Below are 24,261 nucleotides of genomic sequence, written 5' to 3'. Positions count from 1 at the left end.
AAACTCTGCAACTTTGTCTTCAAAGAAAATTGATCATGAATGCCAGGAACTGAATTTCTTCTGTTATCTGAAGTCTGAGTGGAGGATGGCTAACGGATAGAATTAAAGCCATAACCTTAGAAAGTGCCCAGTTAAGCTTAATTTTTCTCTAGAGCATTTGTTTAGAACAAATGTTATTATTGCAGTTTTCATCTGCACTCTGCAACAGCATGCAACAGAGTGCAACAGCTTCAGAAACCTCAACACCTGAACCTGAACACATTCAAGTGTCTTTTCCAATTTCATACTATCTGTACTTTTATGAACATGTTAGGAGAAGACATGCATACCCCACACCCCAACACACATACAAAGGATAATGGTGGGGTTTTTTTTCCCTTCCTCTTATTCCCGCCCTTTCCTGGCTGGAATTGGATATTGTTGCAGTAACATGAAAAAGGCATCCTATGTTTCCAGTTTATACTATGTTTATAGCTTGACTGAAGGTAGGAATTGTCTTCATCTTGTGAGCTTGCTTTTTCCAGTCTGGCAGCTCAAAAGCAATCTGAATGTTTTAGCAGTTGTATTAGACCAAACACTCTGAGTTCATTTGGTGTTGCCTCCTCCTTTACAGTGCATAGATACCAAAAACCATTAAAGATGATTCTGTAGTATAAAAGAGGAGGACGAGGTGTTGGCCCAGCATACTGCAATGTTAAGTGCTCTAGCCACCAGCTGCTGAACAAAAAGATCTTTTGGTATGCATGTTGCACAGGTGCATTTAGCACTGCTGTTAAATTCTAGGCAAGATGAGTTGTTTTTACATTGAACTGAGACTTTGGTCATACATGGCAAAGGATAAACGAAGCTGATCCTTTTTATTTTCTACACAGTTATTTCAGTCACACTGTTGGGTTGGCTACTATACAGCATGCTTTATAGACATTTAAACACTTTTTAAAAAATGTTTATCTGAGAGATACCAGATGCCTTGGGTTTCATCCAAGGCTTCCATAGAAAGCCATAAGCGCAGAGAAGAGAAATTATTTCCGATGTGTTTTTTAGCCATTACAATACTGCTTCCATACTCAAACTGGTGTTCCTGGTAACCCTGGTATAGATAGCAGAAGGTGACTTAATGGATGCTAAGACTCAATTTGCTCATTTCCGTATGACTTGTAGAATGACCTACTTTGTGTTGAGCTCTCTTTGTTGTTTCAGCAAAATGTGCTTGGGCGTACAAGTCTGGGCTTTCATTAAGATGCCGCTCAGCTAGTACTGGGGTTTGTGGTTTCTGTTTTAGAGTGAGCTCTCATTTCTTTAACTTAATTTCATTTACTTAAGAATGTTTTTGAAAGAATTTTTTTTTCCTTGATCTTTTTCAGATTATCAGAGACTGATGACTGTGGCAGAGACCATCACAGCACTAATGTTTCCATTTCAGTGGCAGCATGTGTATGTTCCTATCCTTCCAGCATCCCTCCTTCATTTTCTAGATGCTCCTGTCCCTTACCTCATGGGCTTGCACTCTAATGGGCTGGATGACAGGTCTAAGCTGGAACTTCCTCAAGAGGTGAGAGGAGCTTGTCTCGATTCATTAAATATTGTACCTGACTGAGGGAACTGAGAAATGAGCCAAAACACTAGTGCTAACTGTAACAGCCATTGTGAAGTTCTTGCTGGCTCTGGTTTGGGATAGCTCTTATTTTATTTTTTGGAGATGCTGGAGAAAACCTGGTGAAATAGATAAATAAGCCCCTGTTTTGGAAATTGTATGCTCTGAAAAAATTAAACTGTAATTTTACAGGCATTGTTGCAGTGGGATTACAGAAAGAACATTTTTGTGCTGCAAAACTTAGCCCTGTAGTGCTAGGAAATGCAAGAAAGCGCAGTGTGAATTCACCAGCTGTAGCCAAAAGGCCATACAGCTGCTTCTGTGTGGTGCTGAGTGAGCAAAGCGTGGCTGGCTTCAGCGCTGTGCTGGTTCCTGGCTGCACGGGATTAGGCTGGGTTTCCTTGCGCTGCAGTTCTGGGTTGGGGTTGGCTAACGTGGACCCAGCCGTCAGGTGTCTGCACCAAAACTATTTCAAATTTTCTTCTAGCATGCATACTTCAGTCTGCAGCAGAATGTCAGCATATACTTGAGCAAACTGGTGCTAATTGGGATAGTGCTCAGGAAGTCCTCCCTTGTGGTGAGGCTCTGTTAACACCAGCTGCTGTATAAAGGAGGAGCAAACGGTCTGTAAAAGTTCTGCAGCTCATACAAGGGGCTGGGACTGTGTTCAAACTGCTTAGAGGTTGTTTTTATTTATTTTATCCCACTGTTCGCTTCACAAATATTCTTTTTAGGGACACGCCAAGAGCGAGTTTAAGAGCTGGTTGTGAGGACCAAGGGACCCAGAGTGGTTGAGCACTACCTGAGGTAGCAAAGGAAACGTCTGCAGGGGCCAGTAACCACCCGTGGGACGTATGTCAGGTGGCTGGCGTCTGCCTGGCTCCTGAGGCAGTTCCATCGGTCGTCTGAGCGACTTCCCTCCTTGAGCACCATTGAATGGTTTATTTGCTCTTCTGTATAGAAAATGCTGAGTGTTGCAGTATGGGCTGGCTGGCTGTTGTCAAGAAGCTGGACACCTCTGTCAGGTAGCCCTGTGGGAAGCAAGTGCGTGCGGAGTTATTAGCTGCAGAACACAGCTCTGGCCCCTGCTAGCCTGCTTACTTGTAGGTGTAACTTTGTGGGGGAGGGACTGGGTAAACCATGGGAAACACCCTACTTACAGGCACTGGTAGGATTCTCTCTCTCTGCCGTTTTCTCCAGTTGTCTGTTTTCTTCTATTATCATTTACGTTACTGGGAAAGCAGAAGTGTGGCAGGCAGAGGGTTTTGTAGTGGTGTTTTTTATTTTCATTATCAGGCAGTGCTGCAACATAGCTTGATGCAGAAAAACTTCTTTAAAAAGCTGCGTGAAATTAAAGACAAGATATTTTTGTGAACCTCCAGTCTGGTCACCATGCCAACATTGCTCTTTTTCTGAAATCCATATGTTGATAGTTTTCATTTGTTTTTCCTGGCAAGTTCAAAGGAAAATTTCTCTTCAAACTATGTTATTAGTTCTATGAAAAGTAAAGTATTTAATCTCTTTATTTCTTTCTTTTCTCCTTCTCCTCTTTTTTTTTTTTTTTTTTTTTTTTTGCACTGGCATAATTAATAACAGAGTAGTCTATGTTCTTGCCATGAAAACAGTCTATTGCTTTGGTTTACTACATTTTTACAAAATTCTGGATGTACTGGCAGGCCTAATTAATATGGTTAGTATACTTTTTAGAAAGAATAGCTGGTGAAGTAAAATGCCTGTGTGGGTATGCATGTTAACATGCACCATGGATGTTTTCACTAATATAACAAGCTTCTAAAAGACTGTCCTCCTTTTGTAAAAAAAAAAACCAAAAACCAACCAAACAAAAAACAAACAAAAAAACCTCCTCATTTTAAAATTACTGTAATGCTTCCAACTAAATAAACATATTTTAATTTCAAATAGGTATTTCAATTATTTAAAAGGTAAATGGTTTTGAAGAGCTTTATCAGCTTACTTTGGAGGTTTAAAGTAAGGTAGTTGACCTATTTTGAGATGTTAAAAATGAAATTGAAGTAGTATTAAAAAAATAATCTGGCACCTCAGTTTACATTTTGTTTATGAAGGTAGAGGAGTAGATTTTTGGTAGTATCTTACAGAGATCAGAATTGTCTGGGAGGGCAGGGAGGGGAAGACATACAGGACTGAGATATCAGGAGCAATGTGCCCATGTGATGGAATTTGCTGCAGGACTTAAACTTGCCCTTTTGAAGCTTCAGCTTTTCTCTTTCTTATTCGACAAGTGAGCTCTTAAAGCTTTGTACACGATGAGTATGAGTTAGTCTGAGAAATCCCCTTGGTAGTCACTGCTGAGTAAGGTTTCTTGTGAACTGTTAAGTCCTTAGCACTGCAGGCTGAGAACGTAGCTATGGCATAGAAATGGACTTGAACATGTTTTGGAGACTTCAAAGATGACTAAGAAGTTATCATATACCAATAGATTTCCTTATCTGAGAGGCAAAGTAGACTGGGAAGAACAGGAGCTCACTGTTGTTGAGACTTCCATTGTAGAGGGTTTACTTTCAAAAAAAAAAAAAAGAACAAAAACCCCACACCCACGCACACCCCAACCCTCCAAACCCTGTTGTTGCAACAAGAAGTAAGTGGACCATTTTAAAATGTAAAGCAGAATTCAAAGTGCACACTGGTCTCACTAAGTGAAACTATTGGTCAGTGTCAGTATTTCTGATATGAATAACTTAATCAGTCAGCTTTAATATATTTAGAAGTGCAGATTACAGGTTCATCTCAAAATTACTTTGCTTTATGATTAGGCTTTCAGATACCCTTCACTTAAAGAGCGAAAGAAGCTCTATGCTAATTCCTGACATAGAAACTGACGAGGAACATGCATAAAATGTGGTGTTGTAGAACAGAAGAAGGGAGCATATGGATTCTATTATTTGTACTTCAGTAAAGACAAATTTATCATCGGTAACAAAAGGGATATTAATATTTAACATTCCTTATCTCTCAAGTTTGGACTGTGTATGATCCTTTATGAAATTATCAGGGTTATATGAGGAACTTAATTTCCAAATCCTGCCTCCAGGCTCCTGATTCATAGATGTAGTAAGTATCAGAGTTTTCCTCACTTATTGCAAAGGGTATATAGAGAGCTGTTCTATGTTCTAATTTATTCTGAGTTCTGCCAAAAAAAAAAAAAATTTTTTTTTTTTTGCCTTTGTCTTGAAACTGCATAAACTACATCTCTGTTGCTGATCTATTTACATGGATGCATGGGACAGCTGCTGTTGAAGAAAGAAGTATCTAATTTAGACAAGGGCTGAAGAAGTGAGCTTTGACAGAAGATCTAGTTAGTGCTTCTCAGTTGAAGGGCATTGTGGAAGAATATAATATTCTTATCTAGCATAGCATGAATGCCTCGGTGTCACTGTAGACTTCTTGATTGTGGTTTTATAATGAAGTTTTAAAAAGACTTAATTTGTCTTGCTCAAAGTGTTTTAGGCTAATATATGTGAAAATACCATCTGTCCTAACTCGGTCAAGTTTGGTTTAAGTCTTGCACACATATGCCATAAGACTTGTTTTGGTTTGCTTGTGGTGGCAGTCTCCCATATTTTGGTCACATCTGGTGCTTTAAGGGAATGCTTTACCATGGGAGCATGGAAACTCAGCTGTACCCTAGAATTTTATGCTTTGTCAGATGATGATTAAAATTTTCAGCAAAATAACTGCATTAGTACAAAATTCAAGTTTAGACTATCCCTTGGGTACATCAGAAAACGGTGCCTGATGGAGAACTCAAATGAGTTCACCAATGACTTGAAGACCTGACTGTGGCCCAGTAAAATTGTAGAAAAGACTTGAGGCTTACTGTAGGATTGAGTTTCTTGTACGTGTCAGTGATAGTGCACTTAAAGTTAAGCTTGTTCTTATACGTGTTGCCACTTTGCTGAGGGCTCTTTCTGTATGCATGAGCATCCTTGTGGTTTCACTGATAGCTGCATCAGAGGCTTGTAAGGAACGCAGAAGAGAAACGGGGGGGGGGCATGGGAGAAGTCGTGCTAGAACAAGGTGCTGCAGAAGTCAAAGGGGAAGGAAAGAACACGTAGCTGTTTCAGATGTTGCTGGCAAAAGTGTGGTTTGTTTATCGGTAGAATTGATCAAAAAAGCGGTTAAACTAGCTTTCTTGCAGATCATAAACCTAGCAAGTACTAAAGTAAGATTGTTTTTTGATGTGTCTTTGAATTTCCTTTTAAAGAAACTTTTGCAGTGCTATAGCAATGTATTTTTAACAAGCAAGTTAATCTGGGCCATTTTGTGCTACTGGATTTGCATGTGCATCTCACCACTCTGTAATGCACGAGAATGGTGGAAACTGAAATTATTTTGAGTGAAAATAAGCAACACTGAGTCTTCCAGCACTGGATAAATCAAACAAAAGCAGTATCTCATTAAAAAAGCTTGGGTTTTAATGAAGTGATCCCAAGGGTCTTGGGCAATAGCTTTTTTCTTTTAGAAAAGTTGAAAGATTTTAAGATAAAATCCAGTTCTCTGCTAATATAAGACAGATATGTATTCTCAGTATTTTTATTTAAACCATTAAAAAGATGTTATTCAATGCTAAATCCTAACAAATTCTGTGGGTTTTTATTTTTGTATGTTGTTTTAGAAGGTAAGAAAGATCTCTTGAAAAGCCTTTTTTCCTCTTGATGCCAACACATTTAGACCAAACTGTCCAAGATAATTATTTTGAAAGATAATCACTGCTTTGTATGCATTCTCAGGCATACAGGATGGTGTGATCTGGTGTGATAGATCCTTGATAATACTGCAAATTTATTGACAGACTTCAGTTTCATGTTTTCCTGTACTTCAGTGTTAAGCAGCCACTTGAGGAGTTAAATTCATGTTTCTGAAAGCTGCAGCTGTAAGTTGTTCTCAGTCACAAATTCTGGGTTGGCATAAAGAACGTTAGTGCTGAGAATAAATGCAAAAGGTCACCATTTGCTTACAGGAATGGCATAGGAGCATCCTTTATAATTTAGGACCACTGTAAACACACTTTCCACAAGCCAGCTGTGTGTGTATAAATTTGCATATCCATGTTTTCTGTGTGTTAAGTGGGTGGTTATTTGCATGGTTGGGACCTAATGCATAAAGGTGATGCATGCTGTAGAAATGCTGTAGATGAATGGGGTTTAGTTTTTCAATGCTGTATTCAAGCAGAAGCCTTAACTCAGAACTATGTTTCAATCTGACTATCTAGGAGGGGGTGTGAAAACCTGTATGTGACCTATACTTTGAGCACCTGGGCTGCATAGGGAATTACGTAGTGGTGATTGTGCCATCAGAACTGACTGTTCTAAATTGCTGTAGGCATCTATTTGCATACCATGTAATTATATATTAATGCTTCAAGGAAAGAATATTTTCTCTTTAGGATGTCAGTGGGGTGGGGAGCTTACTCATTATTAGTGAATGTTGGTTCCTCCTTAGACATCCTTTTGGCAGAACCTAAATCATTTCCTTCTATATTTTTGAACAGAGCTGAAAGGAAGGATATGGGCTCGATGCAGGCCTTGCTAGATCTGTGTGGGGCTTTGGCCCTTATTGTATTTGAGGTCAAACTAAAGAATTGCAATTGTCCTCTGGTTTTGGAATTGATGGGTGTAGTCCAGACCCCACTGAGCCAATGGAGGGTCGTGCTGTTGACCTCAGGGGACCAGGCTTTGGCATCAGATACATGGACATTGACTTACTTGCATCCACATTTCTAAGGTTTGTAAGACTTTCACTTGGACACCCCACTATTTGTGATGGTGAAGGTTTATGGGAAAGACAAGTTTTTAAATTAGGATGTGACACCCTTGATCCTTAGTGTAGTGTCTCAGGAAAACATTTTATTGTGTGATGATGTTATGTGTCCTCTCTTGTAACAATCTGCTATTAAAGTGGTGTGTAACTATTTGAGGTTTTATTTTTGTCAGAAAACCGGTACCTCAGCAACAAATAGAATATTTGACTGTTCTAGAGACCTGAAATATCGAGCGACTAACTTAAGGATGCTCTTTCAATTATGTCTCTACTTACACATGTTGCTAAGTATCTTGTCTTTGTATCATTTTAATTTTGTATGTGTAAAATGATGATCAATATATCCATAGAGGCTTACATACAGAGTTGTCAACTATTCACAGCTCACTCAACTGTCTGCCTCCAGAAACAAAAAACCTAAAACTTTGTGATCAAAGAACTCCTTTATTTTTCTACTTTGTGTACTTGCCCAGTTCCTAGCATGCAAAAAGCTTTGGATGGCCATGATTCCATAAATAAGTAAGTGCCATTTCATTTCTCTTGCTTTTTAAGGGAGGGGACCCCTCTATCCTTACTGGTATTCCGTTGTGTTGGATCTGTAGTGTAGCAGCATTGTGAGACTTACTGTTTTGGTGTCTGTTACTGGTGGTTTATTTACTTGGGATTTCATTTTTACAGAAAAATGTTGTTTTGATACCTCTTGAAGGGCTTGTGAAGTGAGGTGTCTTTGCCATTTCTGTTCCCTGGGGAACATGGCCTTTTCAGAAGCGCTTATGCAGTTCTTGAGGATGACTTTAGTCTCCCTAAGTTAAAAGAGGCTAAAGCTGTCTACTGAATCTCCTTTGCTTATGCTGCTGTAGGTAGTCCCCTATCTTATGGGTTATTATTAACCAGGCACTGCGTAAGTGTAGAGTGTCCCCAAAAGTATTCTTTACACTCTTTAGAGTATTGGTGCACACTAACAAATTTCTTTTTTTTAATGCTTCTATAGAGGGCAAATTCTGGGAAATGTAATAGTAAGTTGTGTGATAAACAATCATCATTAGTGGCTTAGAGTGTTTAAACTATGTGTAATGCTCTTAAAGAGTAACTCTGCAAAAGGGATATTTAACTGTTAGAAGAATTAGCCAGGTGAGCCCAGATACTTCTAAGTGATTTTAGCAAGCATTAAATTTGGCTTCATTGGCAAGGATTTTATTTTCAGTGTGAAGACTGGAATCTCTAGATTGCTAAGATTAACATTTGGTTACTTTTTGGCCAAGCACTTTTTAGGTACAACCAAGCTTAACCAAGAGCGATGTTTTCTGCAGAATCTGTGCTAAGGTAAAATAATCCAAAAAAGTAAAGTTGAATGGCATGCATTAAAGAGTTTTAAAAGGAAGTAATACAATTAAACTGTTTGAAGAGTTTCTTAATGAGTCTGTCTTGCCATTTCGCAGACCGTTTGTAACAAATTAAATGTTTTTTGTTTTTCCATCAGCACCGATTGGTAGGCATTGTGCCTAGTTTCAAAGCTTTATTTCTCTCATGCCTTGAAGTGCTTACAGTGTTCCTGATAAACATTAGCTGACTTGACTTCTAATCATCACAGAACCATGTGTATAGTGGGGGTCTTGAAGTTCCTAAATTCAGGTGCTTGCTTGAAACATGGGCGTTCTTGTGTACATACTGTCCCTTTGTGCCGAATGTTTCTTTGAACAGGAAGCAGATGCACTCTGCGTGCGTCCTAGCCTACCACTGGAGCTGCCTTGCTAGGAAGCCACGTGCACCCCCTGCTCTGTTTGGGCAATGTTGGTACTGGGGAAATCTGAACAATGACACCTGCCCTATTTAAAAAATAAAAACTTTTTCTAGGGTGCACCAGAAGCTGTTTCAGAATCAAGGTCTTAGTTCTATTTATTGACCTTGGATTGTTTTGCAACACCTAATTCAATTTGTGATGTAATTTACAGTAAAGGATCTACAAGAGCTACTAAACTGTTTTATATGCATTGCTTTAAGCGTAAGAAATCAATCCCAGTGTTAAACTGCTAAACATCACGAAGTGGAGAACGGGAATTCTTCTAGGTACCTTTTTAACTATGGGTAATATTGTAGCAGTATTGGACTTTTTCATGCAAAGTTCCATGCAAATCTAGTGTAATGTGTTCAGTGGAGTTCTGCTTCAATAATTACAATGGTTTTTTTTTAAATTTTAGTGTTGAAGTTCAAGGAATCAAACACAACAGATATTTGTGTTTTAAGGAGGATTGACATCCTAACTCTGTTCTGTACAAATGCCAAGAGAGCCAAATCTAGCACAAGTATTAAATGTACGTTTTCACAACAGTTTACTTAAATGGAGGGGTCTTGTCAGGCACAGCTTATCTTAGTCTACCTATTATAAGTCCCACAGCAAAATCCTACCGGAACTACTTTGTCCTTACTGATGCTTCAGTGCTTATGTACATTGCTCTGATTTCTGGGATCATCCATCATTCATACAGTGTGAGGTTAATCTTTTACAATTCTTTCTTTCCTATTAAATTGTGAGAGTGCTTCCATTCTTCTGCACTTACCGAATCATAAAAAATAGCTGGAGGTCTGTTAGCTCTCATGACTTGATATGTATTTTTGCTGCAAAGCTATAGTGAGACCCAAGTTCAGGTGTGCCTCCTAGAATAATGCAGTTAAACTAGGTTGAAAGTACCCCATAGTCTGGGTGAAGGGATTTTGTATAGGGTAGGCTAAACAGAAAAGTGACAGTCCATGTTAATTCTGCAGTGAAGAAAAACTGAAATGTTTTTGTAGAAAAGCAAAGTTATTTTTCTGTATGCTTAACTTTCCAAGCAGATTTCGCACATGAATGGGGTTCTTGCTGTGATGTATGTAATTATGTAATGTCGTGAAACCATTTGATTCAGATTTTGCAGTGCAGAAGCCAAAAGGGGAAATCCCCCCCCCTCACCAAATATAGGGTGAGGTAAATCCTTGAAAGATGCATAGCTGCTTTTGATGTTGCTGTGGAAGCCACACAGGTGGTTTGGTTTGGTGTTTTTTTTTTTTTTTTTTTTCTTGGTCTTTTTTGGTGGTAAATGAGAGAGAGATTGGAACAGGAAAACAGAATTGAAACTAGTTCAATTAATTTTTCCCCGTGGAAACAAACTTCTGAACTCGTTCAAGAGTTGCCTTAGTTCTCAAGTTGCTTACAAAAAAAAGAGAAGATAACTTTATTGCAGCTTCTGCAATATCAGTACACCTTTTAGAATGGAATTTGCCAAATCTCTTAGAGGAGTGGACTGATAATCTGGAAAACAGGTAGTCACCCGCTTAGGTATACATGTGTATAAAATAGTATTGCAAATATCCTGTAGTTAAAATCTAGCTGTATGTGTATGAAAAACTTCACACATCTGTACCTAACATGTGCTACAATCTCTTTTCTACCTACTAAACTTTAAAATGAGTTGTCTTTCTTGTTACCTCCTTGAAAGACCTGGAAATGTAGGCCTTGTGCTGCTTTCTTCAAAGCCAACCAACCAGTTCAGTTATGGTTGGGGCAAGTCTGTTTTATAAAATAACCGAACAAATGCAAATGTATTTGAATATTTCAATAAGCAGAAAACCCAAAGATGAATGAAACATGACCCTTGTGCTCAGTGATGTTGTAACAGTATCCTATTCTAAATTAAATCCCAGGCTAACCTGTGCTTTGTGGATGTAGACAACCATTTCATTGAGCTGCCAGAAGACTTACCCCAGTTTCCAAATAAACTTGAGTTCATTCAGGAAATTTCGGAGATACTAATGGCTTTTGGAATTCCACCTGAGGGAAACCTTCACTGCAGTGAAAGTGCCTCCAAGATGAAGAGCCTCAGAGCATGTGACCTGGTTTCTGATAAAAGAAATGGGAACATAGCAGGATCACCTTTGAATTCCTATGAGCTGCTAAAGGAAAATGAGACTATTGCAAGACTCCAAGCACTTGTAAAAAGAACGGGTGTGAGTCTAGAAAAGGTAAGCTATGAAATTACCAGCACTGTCTCTGGACCTGCTGTTAGCAGGTGGTGTGAAGTCAGGGTCCAGGGACTCTGTCTGTCTTCACTAGAAAGAACTTTATGTTAATGTGTTCACAAACCTTGTTAACATCTGTAGAGACGAGGGCAAACTTGGGGGAGAGAGGGAATGGGGTTTAAGCCCACAGCACCTAGGGAAACCTTTGGCTATCCTCCAAGTGTTTCTTTGCCAAGATAATGTGTTTAAAAATACACCTTGCCTTGTTTCTTCTTGGTTTTAAGATTTATTCTAAATTTACAACATTTTCTTATGATTTACATGGCTAAAACTGACATCCAGATAATCCTGAAGTTAGAATCCAATCATGGTTTCTATAAGTGTCTGTCTTTCTCATTGTGTGTAGAATATGTATAATTTTGCTTGTATATAATACGCTTGCCATAGGGATACTGTGATGCTTTTTTCTGGTTGATATTGTAAAGTGCCTTAGTGTCCGATTCCCACCAAGTGAATGTGCACAGTTTGTGGTGACTCTGGTTGGATTTTTTTTTTTTTTTTTGACAGTCAGAATTGGGAAAAGAAGTTGTGGCCCTTTTTGCATAAAAGTTATTATATGAAAGACCACTGTGGGCTTTTTGAGCCTTTGTGGAATGGAGTGAAGATTTTCTCAGCAAAGGTTTTATTTCATGCATGTTTAAATTATCTTGACCAATTCTTCATGGCTGAGTCTGATTCCTACACATGTGACTGTAACTTGGGCTACAGGTGGTGCCAAACAGAGATAGAAATTGTGTGACCTCCAGTAGGTTGGGGAGGAGAACTGCTTTGTGGGGAGGAAGCTGCAGGGGGGTTAAAAGAAGCAGCAGCTGGTTAGTAGACAGGATTAGATGCTCAAATCAGCTGTGTTCCTCTCTCAGGTTTTTCTTTTGTGTTGTGTTCTTCTTGTTCAGGGGAAAATTGGTAAGAAGCTTTTGTTCTTTTGCTTGAATGGATTGGGAAGCGATGGGAAGAGTACAGGTCTTTTTAATTTCTTGTAAGTTTTTGCACATTCAGGCCTTATCTACTCTGTACTCTCTTCCATAGTAAAGTCCCATTTTACTAGCCTTTTTGTGATGATAGGAGTGTATAGGTTATAACTGTCAAAATTTTCTCAAATATGTAAATAAAAACCTGCTTAGTGTGAAATATCCAATTAATGAGGAATGTATAGATGCCAAGTGCTACTTATGAATGCAGTTAGAAGAAATGGCTGAATAGCAGAGCTCTCTAGCAGAGAGCATGGCTGTAGGATGCTGTTTATGTCTGGCCTTGGACTGCTATAACCAAGGTGCTTTAAGAAGCATGGGACAGCTGCAGCAACTGCATTGTTGTGCAGATGTAAGCTCTAGATATTATGTCTAATTATGTGTGGTGGTGCCTCTTACAATAATTAACAAAGGCAGGGGTAGCAAATGTGTATTCAAACTAGTGCATGAATGCTTGTGGCTTTGATTTTTTTTTTTTCTAGATACTCAATTCCTATCAAAACTAATACGAATTTAATATCTGAATCTCATATTGCTGTCTTCATAAATCTTAGCCCACAAGTTAACTGAAAATGCATGTTATTTCATTAAAGATTACTCTGGGCTGTGCAGTGATGAATTGTGCAATACGGTGCTAAGGACTTAGGTTACAGGAAACTGGCTACTAGACATGCACAGCTTCTTTTTACTGTGCATTTCTGTATTCATTTGAAAACTGGTATGTATTAAACTGTAACAGTACTAAGCTTGGGCTTGTATTACACCAGAGAGAAATATGTATTTGCCTAATATGCAGGGGTAGTAAAAACCCCTAAAAAGCCTATGCAGGTGATTAAAGGGTAAAAGAAAGTAAATTAAGTATATGGGATATGTGGGCATGTATATGGTTGTTATCTATCCTTTTTTAATCTAAAGCATATCCAGTGCAACCAGTACTAAAGGAGGTTATAGTTTATTATTGAAATTAGAACTTTTATAGACAAAGATTTCTTTCTAGATTTTTCTGATGTTGCTGTTTTATTACAGTGCATGAAACTATAAGTAATTTTTTTTATTGGAATGTTGACTTGAGAAGTAGCAGCTGAATGGCAGGTTAAGATCTTGTATACCTAGAATACCTGACAAAGCAACAATACAATTTTTTTTATGTGTTCCCTTACGTTCTTAGTTGGAGGTGCGAGAGGAGACCAGTAGCAAAAAGGATCTTAAAATTCAGTGTGATGAAGAAGAATTCAAGATTTACCAGCTGAACATTCAAATCCGTGAAGTTTTTGCCAATCGCTTTACACAAATGTTTGCAGATTATGAAGTATTTGTCATTCAACCCAGTCAGGACAAGGAATCTTGGTTTACAAACAGGGAACAGATGCAAAACTTTGATAAAGTAAGTTGTGGTAGGAAGATATGTCAATGTAAAAAGTAAAATGGTATTCAAACCTAAGACTTTGTTTATTGGGCCATAAAATGGAAAACAGTACTGTCAAATTTGTAACTTCTTCCTTAAATTTCAGTGTTCCCCAAAAGAGTCACATCTTGTATATTATGTGGAAAAATGTATACATATGTACACTTAGAGAGATAAAGATACTCTTTTAAGGATACTGTAGAAAAATACAGCTTGCTGGAGAAAAATAGCTTAGAAAGCCTCACTTCATGGCTAACATCTACATTAAGGTTAAACATTACTAGTGAAAATGATTTTTTTTTTTTTTTTTTTTTTTTTTAACCAGAGGAATTGCTGAATATGTTAATGAATAAAGCCATGACCCCACATAACACTTGTGTACATGTGTACCAAATGTATTCCTAGCTCTTTTCTAGGGAAACACAAGACCCAGTTCTTAAAATTTTACTACTGTCTTCTTTATTGGAGACCGGATATTTGTCAGCAGGATAGTTCACGTGGGTGAAGATTATGTTGCAGCACTGCCTGCTAAAACGCTAATCTGATTCCCATCAAATCGTATGCAAAGGTTCTCATCAACTTCATAAGCTTTGAGCCCAGCCAGAAGTACATAATATCCACACCTGCAGTACTGTTGTTGTGGTTTCCTGGGATTCTGTTGAAATTTTTAGAAAATTAAGGAAATGGTAAAATCACAGTTTGATAATTATTGTGCTTTATAGTAGGTGATTGTTATGGAGCTGAAGATTTCATATAGACTGCCTGTTTCAGAGATAGAATTGGTGTGTGTAATAAAACTAGGCTTTAAGTGGCACCAAAGCACTCTAATACAACCTTGATTAGAAAAATTTGTGGGTTTGGTGGATGTATCTCTCTCTGCAGACTCCCAAATGGTCTTATCTCTTCTTGTCTGATAGGCATCTTTCTTGTCGGACCAGCCTGAACCTTACTTGCCTTTCCTCTCGAGATTCCTGGAGACCCAAATGTTTGCATCTTTTATTGACAATAAGATTATGTGCCATGATGAAGATGATAAAGACCCTGTTTTGAGAGTATTTGATTCTAGAGTGGATAAAATTAGGCTGCTAAATGTTAGGACACCGACTCTGCGCACATCTATGTATCAAAAGTGCACAACCATTGATGAGGCTGGTAAGAGTAATAAGCCACTTTATTGACACTTAAGAAAATACAACTAGTCAGTCCTGTTTGTTAGATACATTAGGTTAAAGTAATGATTCATGCTTTGAAACCTCAAAAAATACAGATCAAAAAAGCTGAGGTGTAAAGCTTAAGTTGGGAACTAAATGTTATATAGAAAGCTGAGATGTGAGATGAAATTCATGTAAAGTTTAATTGCGCTCAACTGTTTTCCTGCATGCTTTGTGTGAAAAATGTTTGAGCTTAAGAAGATAAATGTTTTTCTCCTTTTGGTGGCAGTTTTTTGATGTTTAACACACTCTTGTACTAGTGTACCTGTTCGGGTCAATAAGAAACTTCCAACTCCTCTCTTAAATTTGAGATCTGCTTTTAGTTGAGGATGTGTGATTATAGATAAATGTGTGATTAAGACACCTTTAAAAAAAAAATTAACTTTCTTACTATTTCAGAGAAATCTATTGAATTAAGGCTAGCAAAAATAGATCACACTGCAGTCCACCCACACTTGCTGGACATGAAAATTGGACAAGGGAAATACGAGCTTGGATTTTTTCCCAAGCTTCAGTCTGATGTTTTATCCACTGGACCAGTAAGCAACAAGTGAGTAAGCTAGCACAACAGGTGCTGGATCTTGGCAAGATCTATAGAATGGTACTAAAGCACAGATACTAGAAAGCAAATTCAGTATCTTTTTTTTTTTTTTTTTTTTTTTTTAAGTTAGAACAAATCAGATTGTGTGGGTGGGTTGTGTGTGGTGATTTTTTTAACGTCTCTTTCTTCGTTGTGGGTTGTTTTTTTTTTTTTTTTCCTTTAAGTCCAGACTTCCAGAAGCAAATTTACTTAAAGCCCTATTATGTTTGAGGTTATAGTTGATGTACTTTGAGTTACTTATAATTACTGTTGATATAAAAGCAGATGTCCTTATTGGATCTCAGTTAAGAGCTAGCAAATATTTTAGGATATCTTCTGATAAAAACTTTGAAGGAAGAGGGAAAAGGTGTAAATTGTAACTGGGTATCATAAAAGAATAGAAAAATACAAAGCAGGTGTATATGATCTAGTTTTCTGAAATCCTTTGGTTGCCCAATGTTGGATTCCTCTGCAGAAATTCTTGTGTGTATTTGCAGCTGGACTTTGTCTGATGCAATTGATGTCAACATGTTCAATATACAATAAAATAGAAACTTACTTCTCCCCTTGCCACTGCCTTTCACCTAACTCTTGACATTTGCTTAATAATATTCCTCCATCTAGGTGGACAAAGAGAAATGCCCCTGCACAGTGGAGACGGAAGGACAGACAGAAGCAACACACAGAACACCTGCGTCTTGACAATGATCAGAGAGAGGTGAAAATTGTTGAACTATAGAGATCTGGGTGGTTTTTTTTTTTTCTAATTGTCTGACTAATGCTCTGTAACCTTTTTGAAATGTCTAGACAGTTACTTGCAGTCCATCTCCGCTCTCCCTTATGTGTATTTAATACAAATGAAGTTCCTGGTCCTTAGCAGACCAAAAATACTTAGTTTGCTTATTCTAAAATTTATGCCATTTTTACGCCCTCTCAGGACAAAATTATTTCATCCCGTGTATAGGAGAGTTCCCTGAAAACGTCAGCACACACTTTAAAGGAAAAAAAAAAAGTGGGGGGCTAGGGGGAAGGGGGGAATTAATATTAACAGGTTTTAGCCATCTATCTCCTGTCTCTAAATAACTTAGTCACCCTGTGCTTCTTTTGTATATTTGATGGAGGAAAGATAACCACCTCCAGAGAGTGATTAATTTCATCCTCAAATCAGAAGCATTGCCTTCTGGAGTTGCCTGTTTTTCTTCTGTAGACCATAAAAGAAGTCTCAAGGTGGCAAATTGACACACAATCTCATTCTAAGGTGGGAATGTGAACCCCACCCATGCTCTCAGGTATGTGTCTGTCTGTTTTTACACAGCACAGTCTGATGCTGATTTACCCACCTTCTGAACTGATAACTTCTCTCAGGAGTGCTTCTACAGCTGACACAGTTATTCTTTGTGGTGAAGGGATTTTGAAAGATCTGGGTGATGGGAACTAATTACAATGCAGTTTCTGATTCATATGATACAGACTGCAAACTGCTACACCGGGTGTTGATTTATGGGTAATTCCAATAATAATCTAGTTTAAAATATCAGAATTCTTTTTTTTTTTTTTTTTTTTTTGTTTAGTAACACCAAAGCTTTACTTTTGTTTATATGTATGTTGTCCGTTGAAGACAATGTTCTCTTGGCTTGTTAAATATCTTCAGAAAAACTTCATTTGGAATTTTAAAGTAGTCTCGTGTCTGTTAGAATAGTGTTGTCAAAATCCACGATCTTTGTCTGTCCAGTTCATTCTTTTATGGTAGTGATGAGTTTAATTGCCTTTCCAGTGTACTCATTTCCAGAATTTTCTCATTGGTTTGTTAAAATTTTGTTGAAGTGTAATGTCATCTATGTCATCCGTAGTCATGTAATAGAAGAATGTCTGTATATAAAAAAAACAAGGAGTAGCTTCTGGCTTTGACATGTCCCATCTGCTCAGAGAACTCTAAAGTACTTTTTACTTAGAAGTAACAGAAGCGAAGAGTAGTTGATTTGTAACCTCATTATTGCTTTTAACAATTATGATGTTTAGCACATGTAAACTTCTGGTAATTACAAAGGCAAAAAAATTAGGTAATTACAAAGGCAAAAATCTACCTCTAGTCTCTGGGTTTTTTTGTTTGCTTTGTTTTTTAACTGACTCTTCACAAGTTGATGATCCTATAGGAGTTATTGTGTCACACGAGGCAAATAATTTCTGAGGAATAAAAATTACAAATACGTGCTCAGGTGAGGGTACCAACTGCTAGGTTAATCTCTGCTGGTGTTCCAGGGTTTTATGCTGTACCTTTTTGATTACATACTACTGATTGAACATTCACCCCCTCTCCCAGGTGAACCAGAGACTTTCCTATTAAGTGTGAAAGAATGGGGAGGGAGCCCTTCTGACATGAGCACTGGGGATCAGGCTGAGCAGGAGGCAGTGGTTTCAAAGTGCCATGTAGTGAGTTTTGGACATTGAAGCTTTGGGGCAGCCAACAAAAATCTGTGGAATTGAGACTTAGTGGCTTTTAACTTGCAAATATTTGTGCCCAGTGGAGGGCAGAGTTTACACCAATCCAGTGATTGAACACCATCTTTTCTTTTTTTCCTTTCAGATTCATTACTTATAAATTTATTTTTATGTTGAATGCTTGGGAGTTCTGCACTGTATTATGTCTTCACTCTTCTCCTTTTCTGTTTTGCATGCTTGCTTTTATTACTTCATATGCGCTTACCACTTTCACTTTACATGATCTGCTTGGCTTTTTGCTACCAACTTGTCCTGCCAGCACCTGGACTTTTCCATGTCAGAGCTTCAGTTGCAGTTATGTTTAGACTGGGACCAGCATGATTGGCCCTTCATACCTTCTATAAAATCTGTGTCAGAGCGTTATCTGGTATGTCCAATGCACAATATGACTGTAATCATAGTTCTGGATAAAGATGCATAATTAAATGTATATATTATGGCTCATTAGTGCAAGGCTGATGGAGAAGATGTGGTTTTACCTCTTTGCGTATCATATTTGACACATTTGTCTAATCACTGACTTTTCAGTTGGTCATCATTTCAGTGTAAGCTAGAGAAGTTACCTATTAATCTTGAAATATGTACTAATCCTGAGTATTCTGTGAGTGCCTGTACAGGACTTTATCACTTATTCACAGTTAGCCATGCCCCAACCAATCTGTGATCACCTGGCTTTCAAAACATTTGTCATGTTATTCTTGTGTCTGAGGTGAAAACAATGGCAACTCCTTGATGGCAGAAAAGCTCTTTCAAGTATAGTGAATTCAGGAAATTATTTTGCTCAAAAATGCAGATGGTTCACAGCTGAGAGCTGTTAGTAGCATTTTGCAGCTGCTTCCTGAAAGACTGGGAGGGTGAATAAGAAACAGAAGATTTGCAGGAATGCAGGGCATAGCACAGATCTCGGATCTTGTCAAGTTCCAGGCAAAGTTTTCTTGCAGTACCCATGTAGACTAGTCTGCCATTTGAATAGTCTTGGTCTGGGTAATTATTACAAACTTTCATTTTATATGAAAGAATAACAAGGCAGTTCTTAGTGGTGGAGAGAGTAGTTGATTCTCTATGCATCTAAATACCCTTGGCAGTTTGTATTATGTTTTTGTTATTCAGCAGCGTGTGTTCTAATACTAGGTAGACAGCGTAAATGGGGATTTGACCTCCAGTGAAATAGTACCTTAAGTGTCTCGGCCCAATATAATACTGGACATAAAAAGGGGCCTTTTCTGAAAGAGGATGTGATCCCTTCCTCTTCATTGCACAGGGGTGGGTTATAAAGGTGAGATTACCCTTTTCTCTTGGCAAAGTAGTCTCACTTGCACTTTTATCTGTATTTGTCAATTCTCTACCCCGATACAGAAGTATATCCAAGAAGCCAGGAATCTGGGCAGCACTATTCGGCAGCCCAAACTGTCTAACCTCTCTCCATCGGTAATTGCACAAACAAACTGGAAGTTTGTAGAAGGCTTGTTGAAGGAATGCCGAAATAAGGTAATACAGAGAATAATTCTGTTCTCTTGCACCTCATATCCATCCTTTATGGACCATTTTGTGGCCAATGTGTTTGAACCCCACTCTTCTGCCATCTGTTTCTGCTTTATCCCTATAAAGATTTCTGCACGGTAGTGAGAAATTCATGAAGAGATAACATATTTAGAAATTCTGCAAGGAGTGGAAACGTTATCAAGCAGATTTATGGTAAAGAATGCAAAATGAAAGAAAGAGGTTGAATATTCTGATAGGTCTTTATCATCCCACAGCCCATGTCTATAATAGGATATTTCAGTTATTGCTAATGAGACTATACTGTTTCAACAAGAGTGAATATTCCAAAAGAGGAGGTTGTGGTGAAAATGCAGGAGCTTTTCTCATCACTAAAGGAAGCGGGTTAACAAACTTCTGAAACGTTAAGTTTTCAAACACTTAACAAAGAAATTTGGCATTAGTTTGTAAACATGCTTCACCGGTATATATTTGACAGTATATTAATCTGAATTAAATGTTAATGTTTACACTAACACAGTAAAGAGAATAATTATCAAATGGACACATTTCTTGCCTTAAGTCAGTGGAGGTAGTATAGGAATTGTATACAACTTTTCATAAAACCGTGTTTAATATGTGCATCTACTTCTGATTTCACTTTAGTTTTCTGTATATATGAAACTGTCCAAATAATCCCCTTCACTTAATAGAGGCATATGACGGTGAAAATCCTTGAAGATAAACTTGGCTCTTTCTCTGTGGGAATGCAACTCCAGTGAATGTAGTGAGCCTGCTGTTAGCAGAGAGAGAAATTACCAGGGGAGGTGAGGAGAAGAAGCTAGAGACTAACTTGGAGTTCTTCATCTCAGCTAAGACTGTTCATAGGTGCCTAAGGGAGTATTACTCATTTGAGAGCTACTCTAGAATAGCAACAAAGATGAAAAACGTGTAAGAGACGAGCAGAAGTGATTCCCTAGTCATTTTTCCCTCCAGGCAGCTATATGATGAATACATTGTGACTGGGAGACTGTACTTTAAGAGTTGGTGAGAGCTTTGTTGACCATTATGAAACTGTGCACGATTTAGGAGAATGTGGCTCATCAGGAAGCTCAAGAGATGCACTCCAGAATGGGTTCGATTTAAACGCAGATACCCTTCTGAGAGAACGGAGTCTCACAGGAATGACGTATTCCCTGCTCCTTGGAAGTGCTTGTGCACGTTCACCTCCTCTGGGAGGAGGTGGACACGGCATACTGCTCCCAGTCCAGGACTTGCTGGGCTTCAAAGACACCCAAGACCTATGTTGCAGGGCCTTGCTGCTAGGCCTCTAGCTTGTCAGTGTGGGGCCTGCTGTTCCCTTTGTTGGGGTTATTCTGTGGAAGCGCATGTGCCCATTTGCAAGCCCCTTGTTAGAAAGACGGAAGAGTGATCAACACTGGTGCTACCATGGCTTGAAAAAACAGGGATAAAAGAAACGCAATCCTGCACTAGCTTCAGAAATACTAAATATGCCCGGTTATTCTGCCAGATCTTTGCTATTATGTGCTTCCTTGTTGGCTGTTTAAAAAGTGTAAGGGATCTTGGAAGTTCCTGGGGAAAGAATTAACTGTCTTTTGCCTTGTCCTTTTTGAGACCAAGAGGATGTTGGTTGAAAAAATGGGTCGCGAAGCTGTGGAGCTAGGTCATGGTGAAGTGAATATCACCGGTGTAGAAGAGAATACCCTGATAGCCAGTCTGTGTGACCTCTTAGAAAGGATATGGAGCCATGGTCTGCAAGTCAAACAGGTGAGGAACAAACATTCCTGTATGTTGCAGAGCGCACTTTCCTAAAGTCATGTTATGCTCTTCCTCTCTCCACTTCCAGAGGATACCTTTTGTGTATATACAGATGTGTTAAAATACTTGTGTGCGTCCCCAGCCTTTTTTATGTCAGTTACTGCCCCCTTGTCTGTCTCCACTCTTTGCTCTGGGGTATGTGCAAGTGTGCACGTAGATGTGTTCCACAGATGACTTCTTGGAAGACTTTCTTTCCATTTAACCTGGGGCTTTTTTTTTTTTTGTTTCATTTGTGGGTTTTGGTGTTTTTTTAATAGGATGGTAAATAAAACTGTTTCTGTTTTCTTAATACTTTCATTAATGAAATTGCATAGGCTATAAGGCAGCATATGTAAAAGGTGCTGTCAATGGGATATGGTATGGGGAATTTGTTTTCATGAAGGATAATTTAGTTTTTAAGAGTAAAACCCTTGCTATTTTGGTTCTTCCTGAATGTTGTAGGGTTAGTTAAGTGACATTTGCAAGATCAGTAGTTAGAGGTGTTGTTTTTTGTACGAAATTAATAATTTTTTTGTCGTGCTCTTCTGTTTGGAGTCACTTGGGGGACTAGATGGAGTTTGGAAGGCCTTTATCCTTTCCTCCTCCTTTGTACAAAGGAATAGCAAGGATTATAACTTTTTTTTAAAAGACTGTGCAGAATAAATGTACATAATCCAGACAGCTATAATTCAGTATCTCTGTTCCCAGCACCCAAGCGCAGGTGTTTAAATCTGCTCTCCTTCAAAATATATAGCAGTTCTCTATGTGAAGATTTATCATGTGATTCTCTCCCTTCCCTCTTGTATATCACTTAGGATAGAAGCTGTACTGCTTTCGTCTTAGAAGACAGAGCATCAGTATACTCTGCTTCAACTCAGATTTGGGCCTTTCAGACCACCAGACGGCCAACCCTACATAAGGTTAATGCTTTGGATTGATTGCAGATGTTGGCAAACAGTGCTGAATGGTGGAATAAATAGAGTGGTGGAATATAATAGAGGCCTGATGGAGAAAGTGCAGTGCATCTCATATTATGATCCACAGTTTAAAAAAAAAAAAAAAAAAAAGCACCACCAATTCTCTGATGTGCTCTGGCCTTTATTAAATATGCAAAAGCCTGCTGTTTTATACAACAATTTTATTTTATTTTTCAATAATAAGCCAAGGAAGACTCTTCTTTCTCAATTGACCATAGTAATGAGGATGGCTTTCCTTCCACCAATTCCTGCTTTTACCTTTTTCCCTGCTGATAAATGCTGATAGTCCTACATTAGCTACCTACAGATTCTTCCACACCTGGTGAATCCACACCTTCCTTTGCCCAGAGCAATGCAGGAGAGTTGTCGGATGTAGGGTCTGATGACTCAAGTAGTCTGAACTTTCAGGCGGCCTTGGTTATTCCCTTGCCTGTTCTCTGTCCCACTACTTTCCTTAGGCTGTCTTCCTTTCCCTTATAGATACAGCTTGCATCATCATTGCTATTTGGTGAAGTTAAAGGAGAGTTCCATGATGGTAAAGGAAGTGGGCAGATACATACTGCATGAGTTCTTACATTCATCATGATTGTTGACATCTATTTGCTGCAGGATCCTTTGTTTGCCGCTTTATGTGATCTGTTGCAGTTCTCCTTGCCACAGCAGCTAGTTGCTGAACACTAGACTGTGTGTGCATGTGTGTGTTTATTGAGAGAAATGCAATTTTGGATGTAACTGTTCCCTGGTTGATATTTTTCATGCTCTCTTTTTATGTTTTTGAGACTTGCAATTTTGGCTTTCCATGATGGATCTGTCAGGTACACACATAAGGCATTGAGCTTCTCTGGATTTTTTTTTTTTATCTTCACCACTGAATGCGTATTTTTAATAGATTTCTCTCAACAGATTTTACAGACGCTCTAGGCTTTATCTTCTGGAGGCATGCCACTTCTGCAATAATCCCTCATGGTCGTTAGTTCTTTATGTCAGCTGTAGTGAGCTATAGGATTGAAGTGTTTAGAGATTTTTAAAGATAGTTTTTAAAAAACATATTTCAGAGTTGAACCATAATTACTGTCCCTCTAGGAAGGCACTTGCATGATTTTAGATGACATTGATAGTGCTGAATTGACGACTGTTGCTTTATGGTCATGGTTTCTTTCTGCACAAAGTTGTAAATAAAAATATGGCTTTGTAATATGACTGCTTTTCTGAAATGCAGAATTGCTAAATCTTTACTGGGATTTCAAGTTAATTTAATAATTTAGGAAGATGATAAGTAATACTAATTAATTTCCTCTATAAGTAATTCCAATTAATGTGCTGGAGAGCCCCTGTTCAATTACTGCTGCCTTTCTGTGGTTTTGCAAGCTTTTGGTTTGTCATGCAGAATATTTTAGGATGAAGCCAAGAATCTTTTTAGTTTGCCAGTGAAAGATTTCCTCACGCTCTGCTTAAGCCACCAGAAGTTTAAGAAAGCAACACAATGAGCAAGGTGCATCTTTTAACATCATTTGACAGATTTATCTTGGCCTAAATATTACATCCCAAATTTTAACTTTTAAGTTGGTTTTATAATGTGTAGAGCTGGAGTATTCTTGCTGATAAGCTTTCATTGTCCTGGTTGTGTTTTGGGTTGTCTTACTGTGTTTGTGATTATCCAAGTCCTCTGCCTGATGAAATTGAGGGGGATCTTTTGCAGTTCTGGAAATTGACAGCATGCATCTGTAGCCCTGTACCCTGAAGGAAGCAGATGCACAAGAGTTGGTCTGGGTATAAGATGGTTTACTCAGGCTAGCTCTCCATCTCTTGTCATTTCACGCTGGAGAGGCAAGGAAAGAAAGACACATACTGCAGGTTACAGCCTCAGAACTCCACTCC

General features: G+C 38.4%; 1 protein-coding gene across 7 annotated transcripts in view; it reads left to right on the top strand.

Annotated features, from left to right (window-relative positions):
- Window positions 1-24,261, top strand: part of DENND5A (DENN domain containing 5A) — a 72,524-nt gene that overhangs the window by 28,601 nt on the left and 19,662 nt on the right. For 3 of the 7 annotated variants that reach the window (XM_030038830.2, XM_030038826.2, XM_030038827.2), the window contains 10 exons: window positions 1,365-1,552; window positions 11,072-11,389; window positions 13,583-13,798; window positions 14,737-14,971; window positions 15,430-15,580; window positions 16,235-16,328; window positions 18,369-18,476; window positions 19,466-19,597; window positions 21,224-21,376; window positions 22,222-22,326. In XM_030038830.2, coding sequence (XP_029894690.1) covers window positions 1,365-1,552; window positions 11,072-11,389; window positions 13,583-13,798; window positions 14,737-14,971; window positions 15,430-15,580; window positions 16,235-16,328; window positions 18,369-18,476; window positions 19,466-19,597; window positions 21,224-21,376; window positions 22,222-22,326 — 1,700 coding nt within the window. The remainder of the gene's footprint in view (window positions 1-1,364; window positions 1,553-11,071; window positions 11,390-13,582; window positions 13,799-14,736; window positions 14,972-15,429; window positions 15,581-16,234; window positions 16,329-18,368; window positions 18,477-19,465; window positions 19,598-21,223; window positions 21,377-22,221; window positions 22,327-24,261) is intronic. The other 4 variants (XM_030038832.2, XM_030038831.2, XM_030038829.2 and 1 more) reach the window with 3 other exon arrangements.

This window comes from Aquila chrysaetos, chromosome 16 (assembly GCF_900496995.4).
Source record: "Aquila chrysaetos chrysaetos chromosome 16, bAquChr1.4, whole genome shotgun sequence".
In the NCBI taxonomy this organism is placed as follows: Eukaryota; Metazoa; Chordata; class Aves; order Accipitriformes; family Accipitridae; genus Aquila; species Aquila chrysaetos.
Note: the sequence above shows the minus strand (reverse complement) of the source record. Positions and strands in the feature narration are given on the sequence as shown.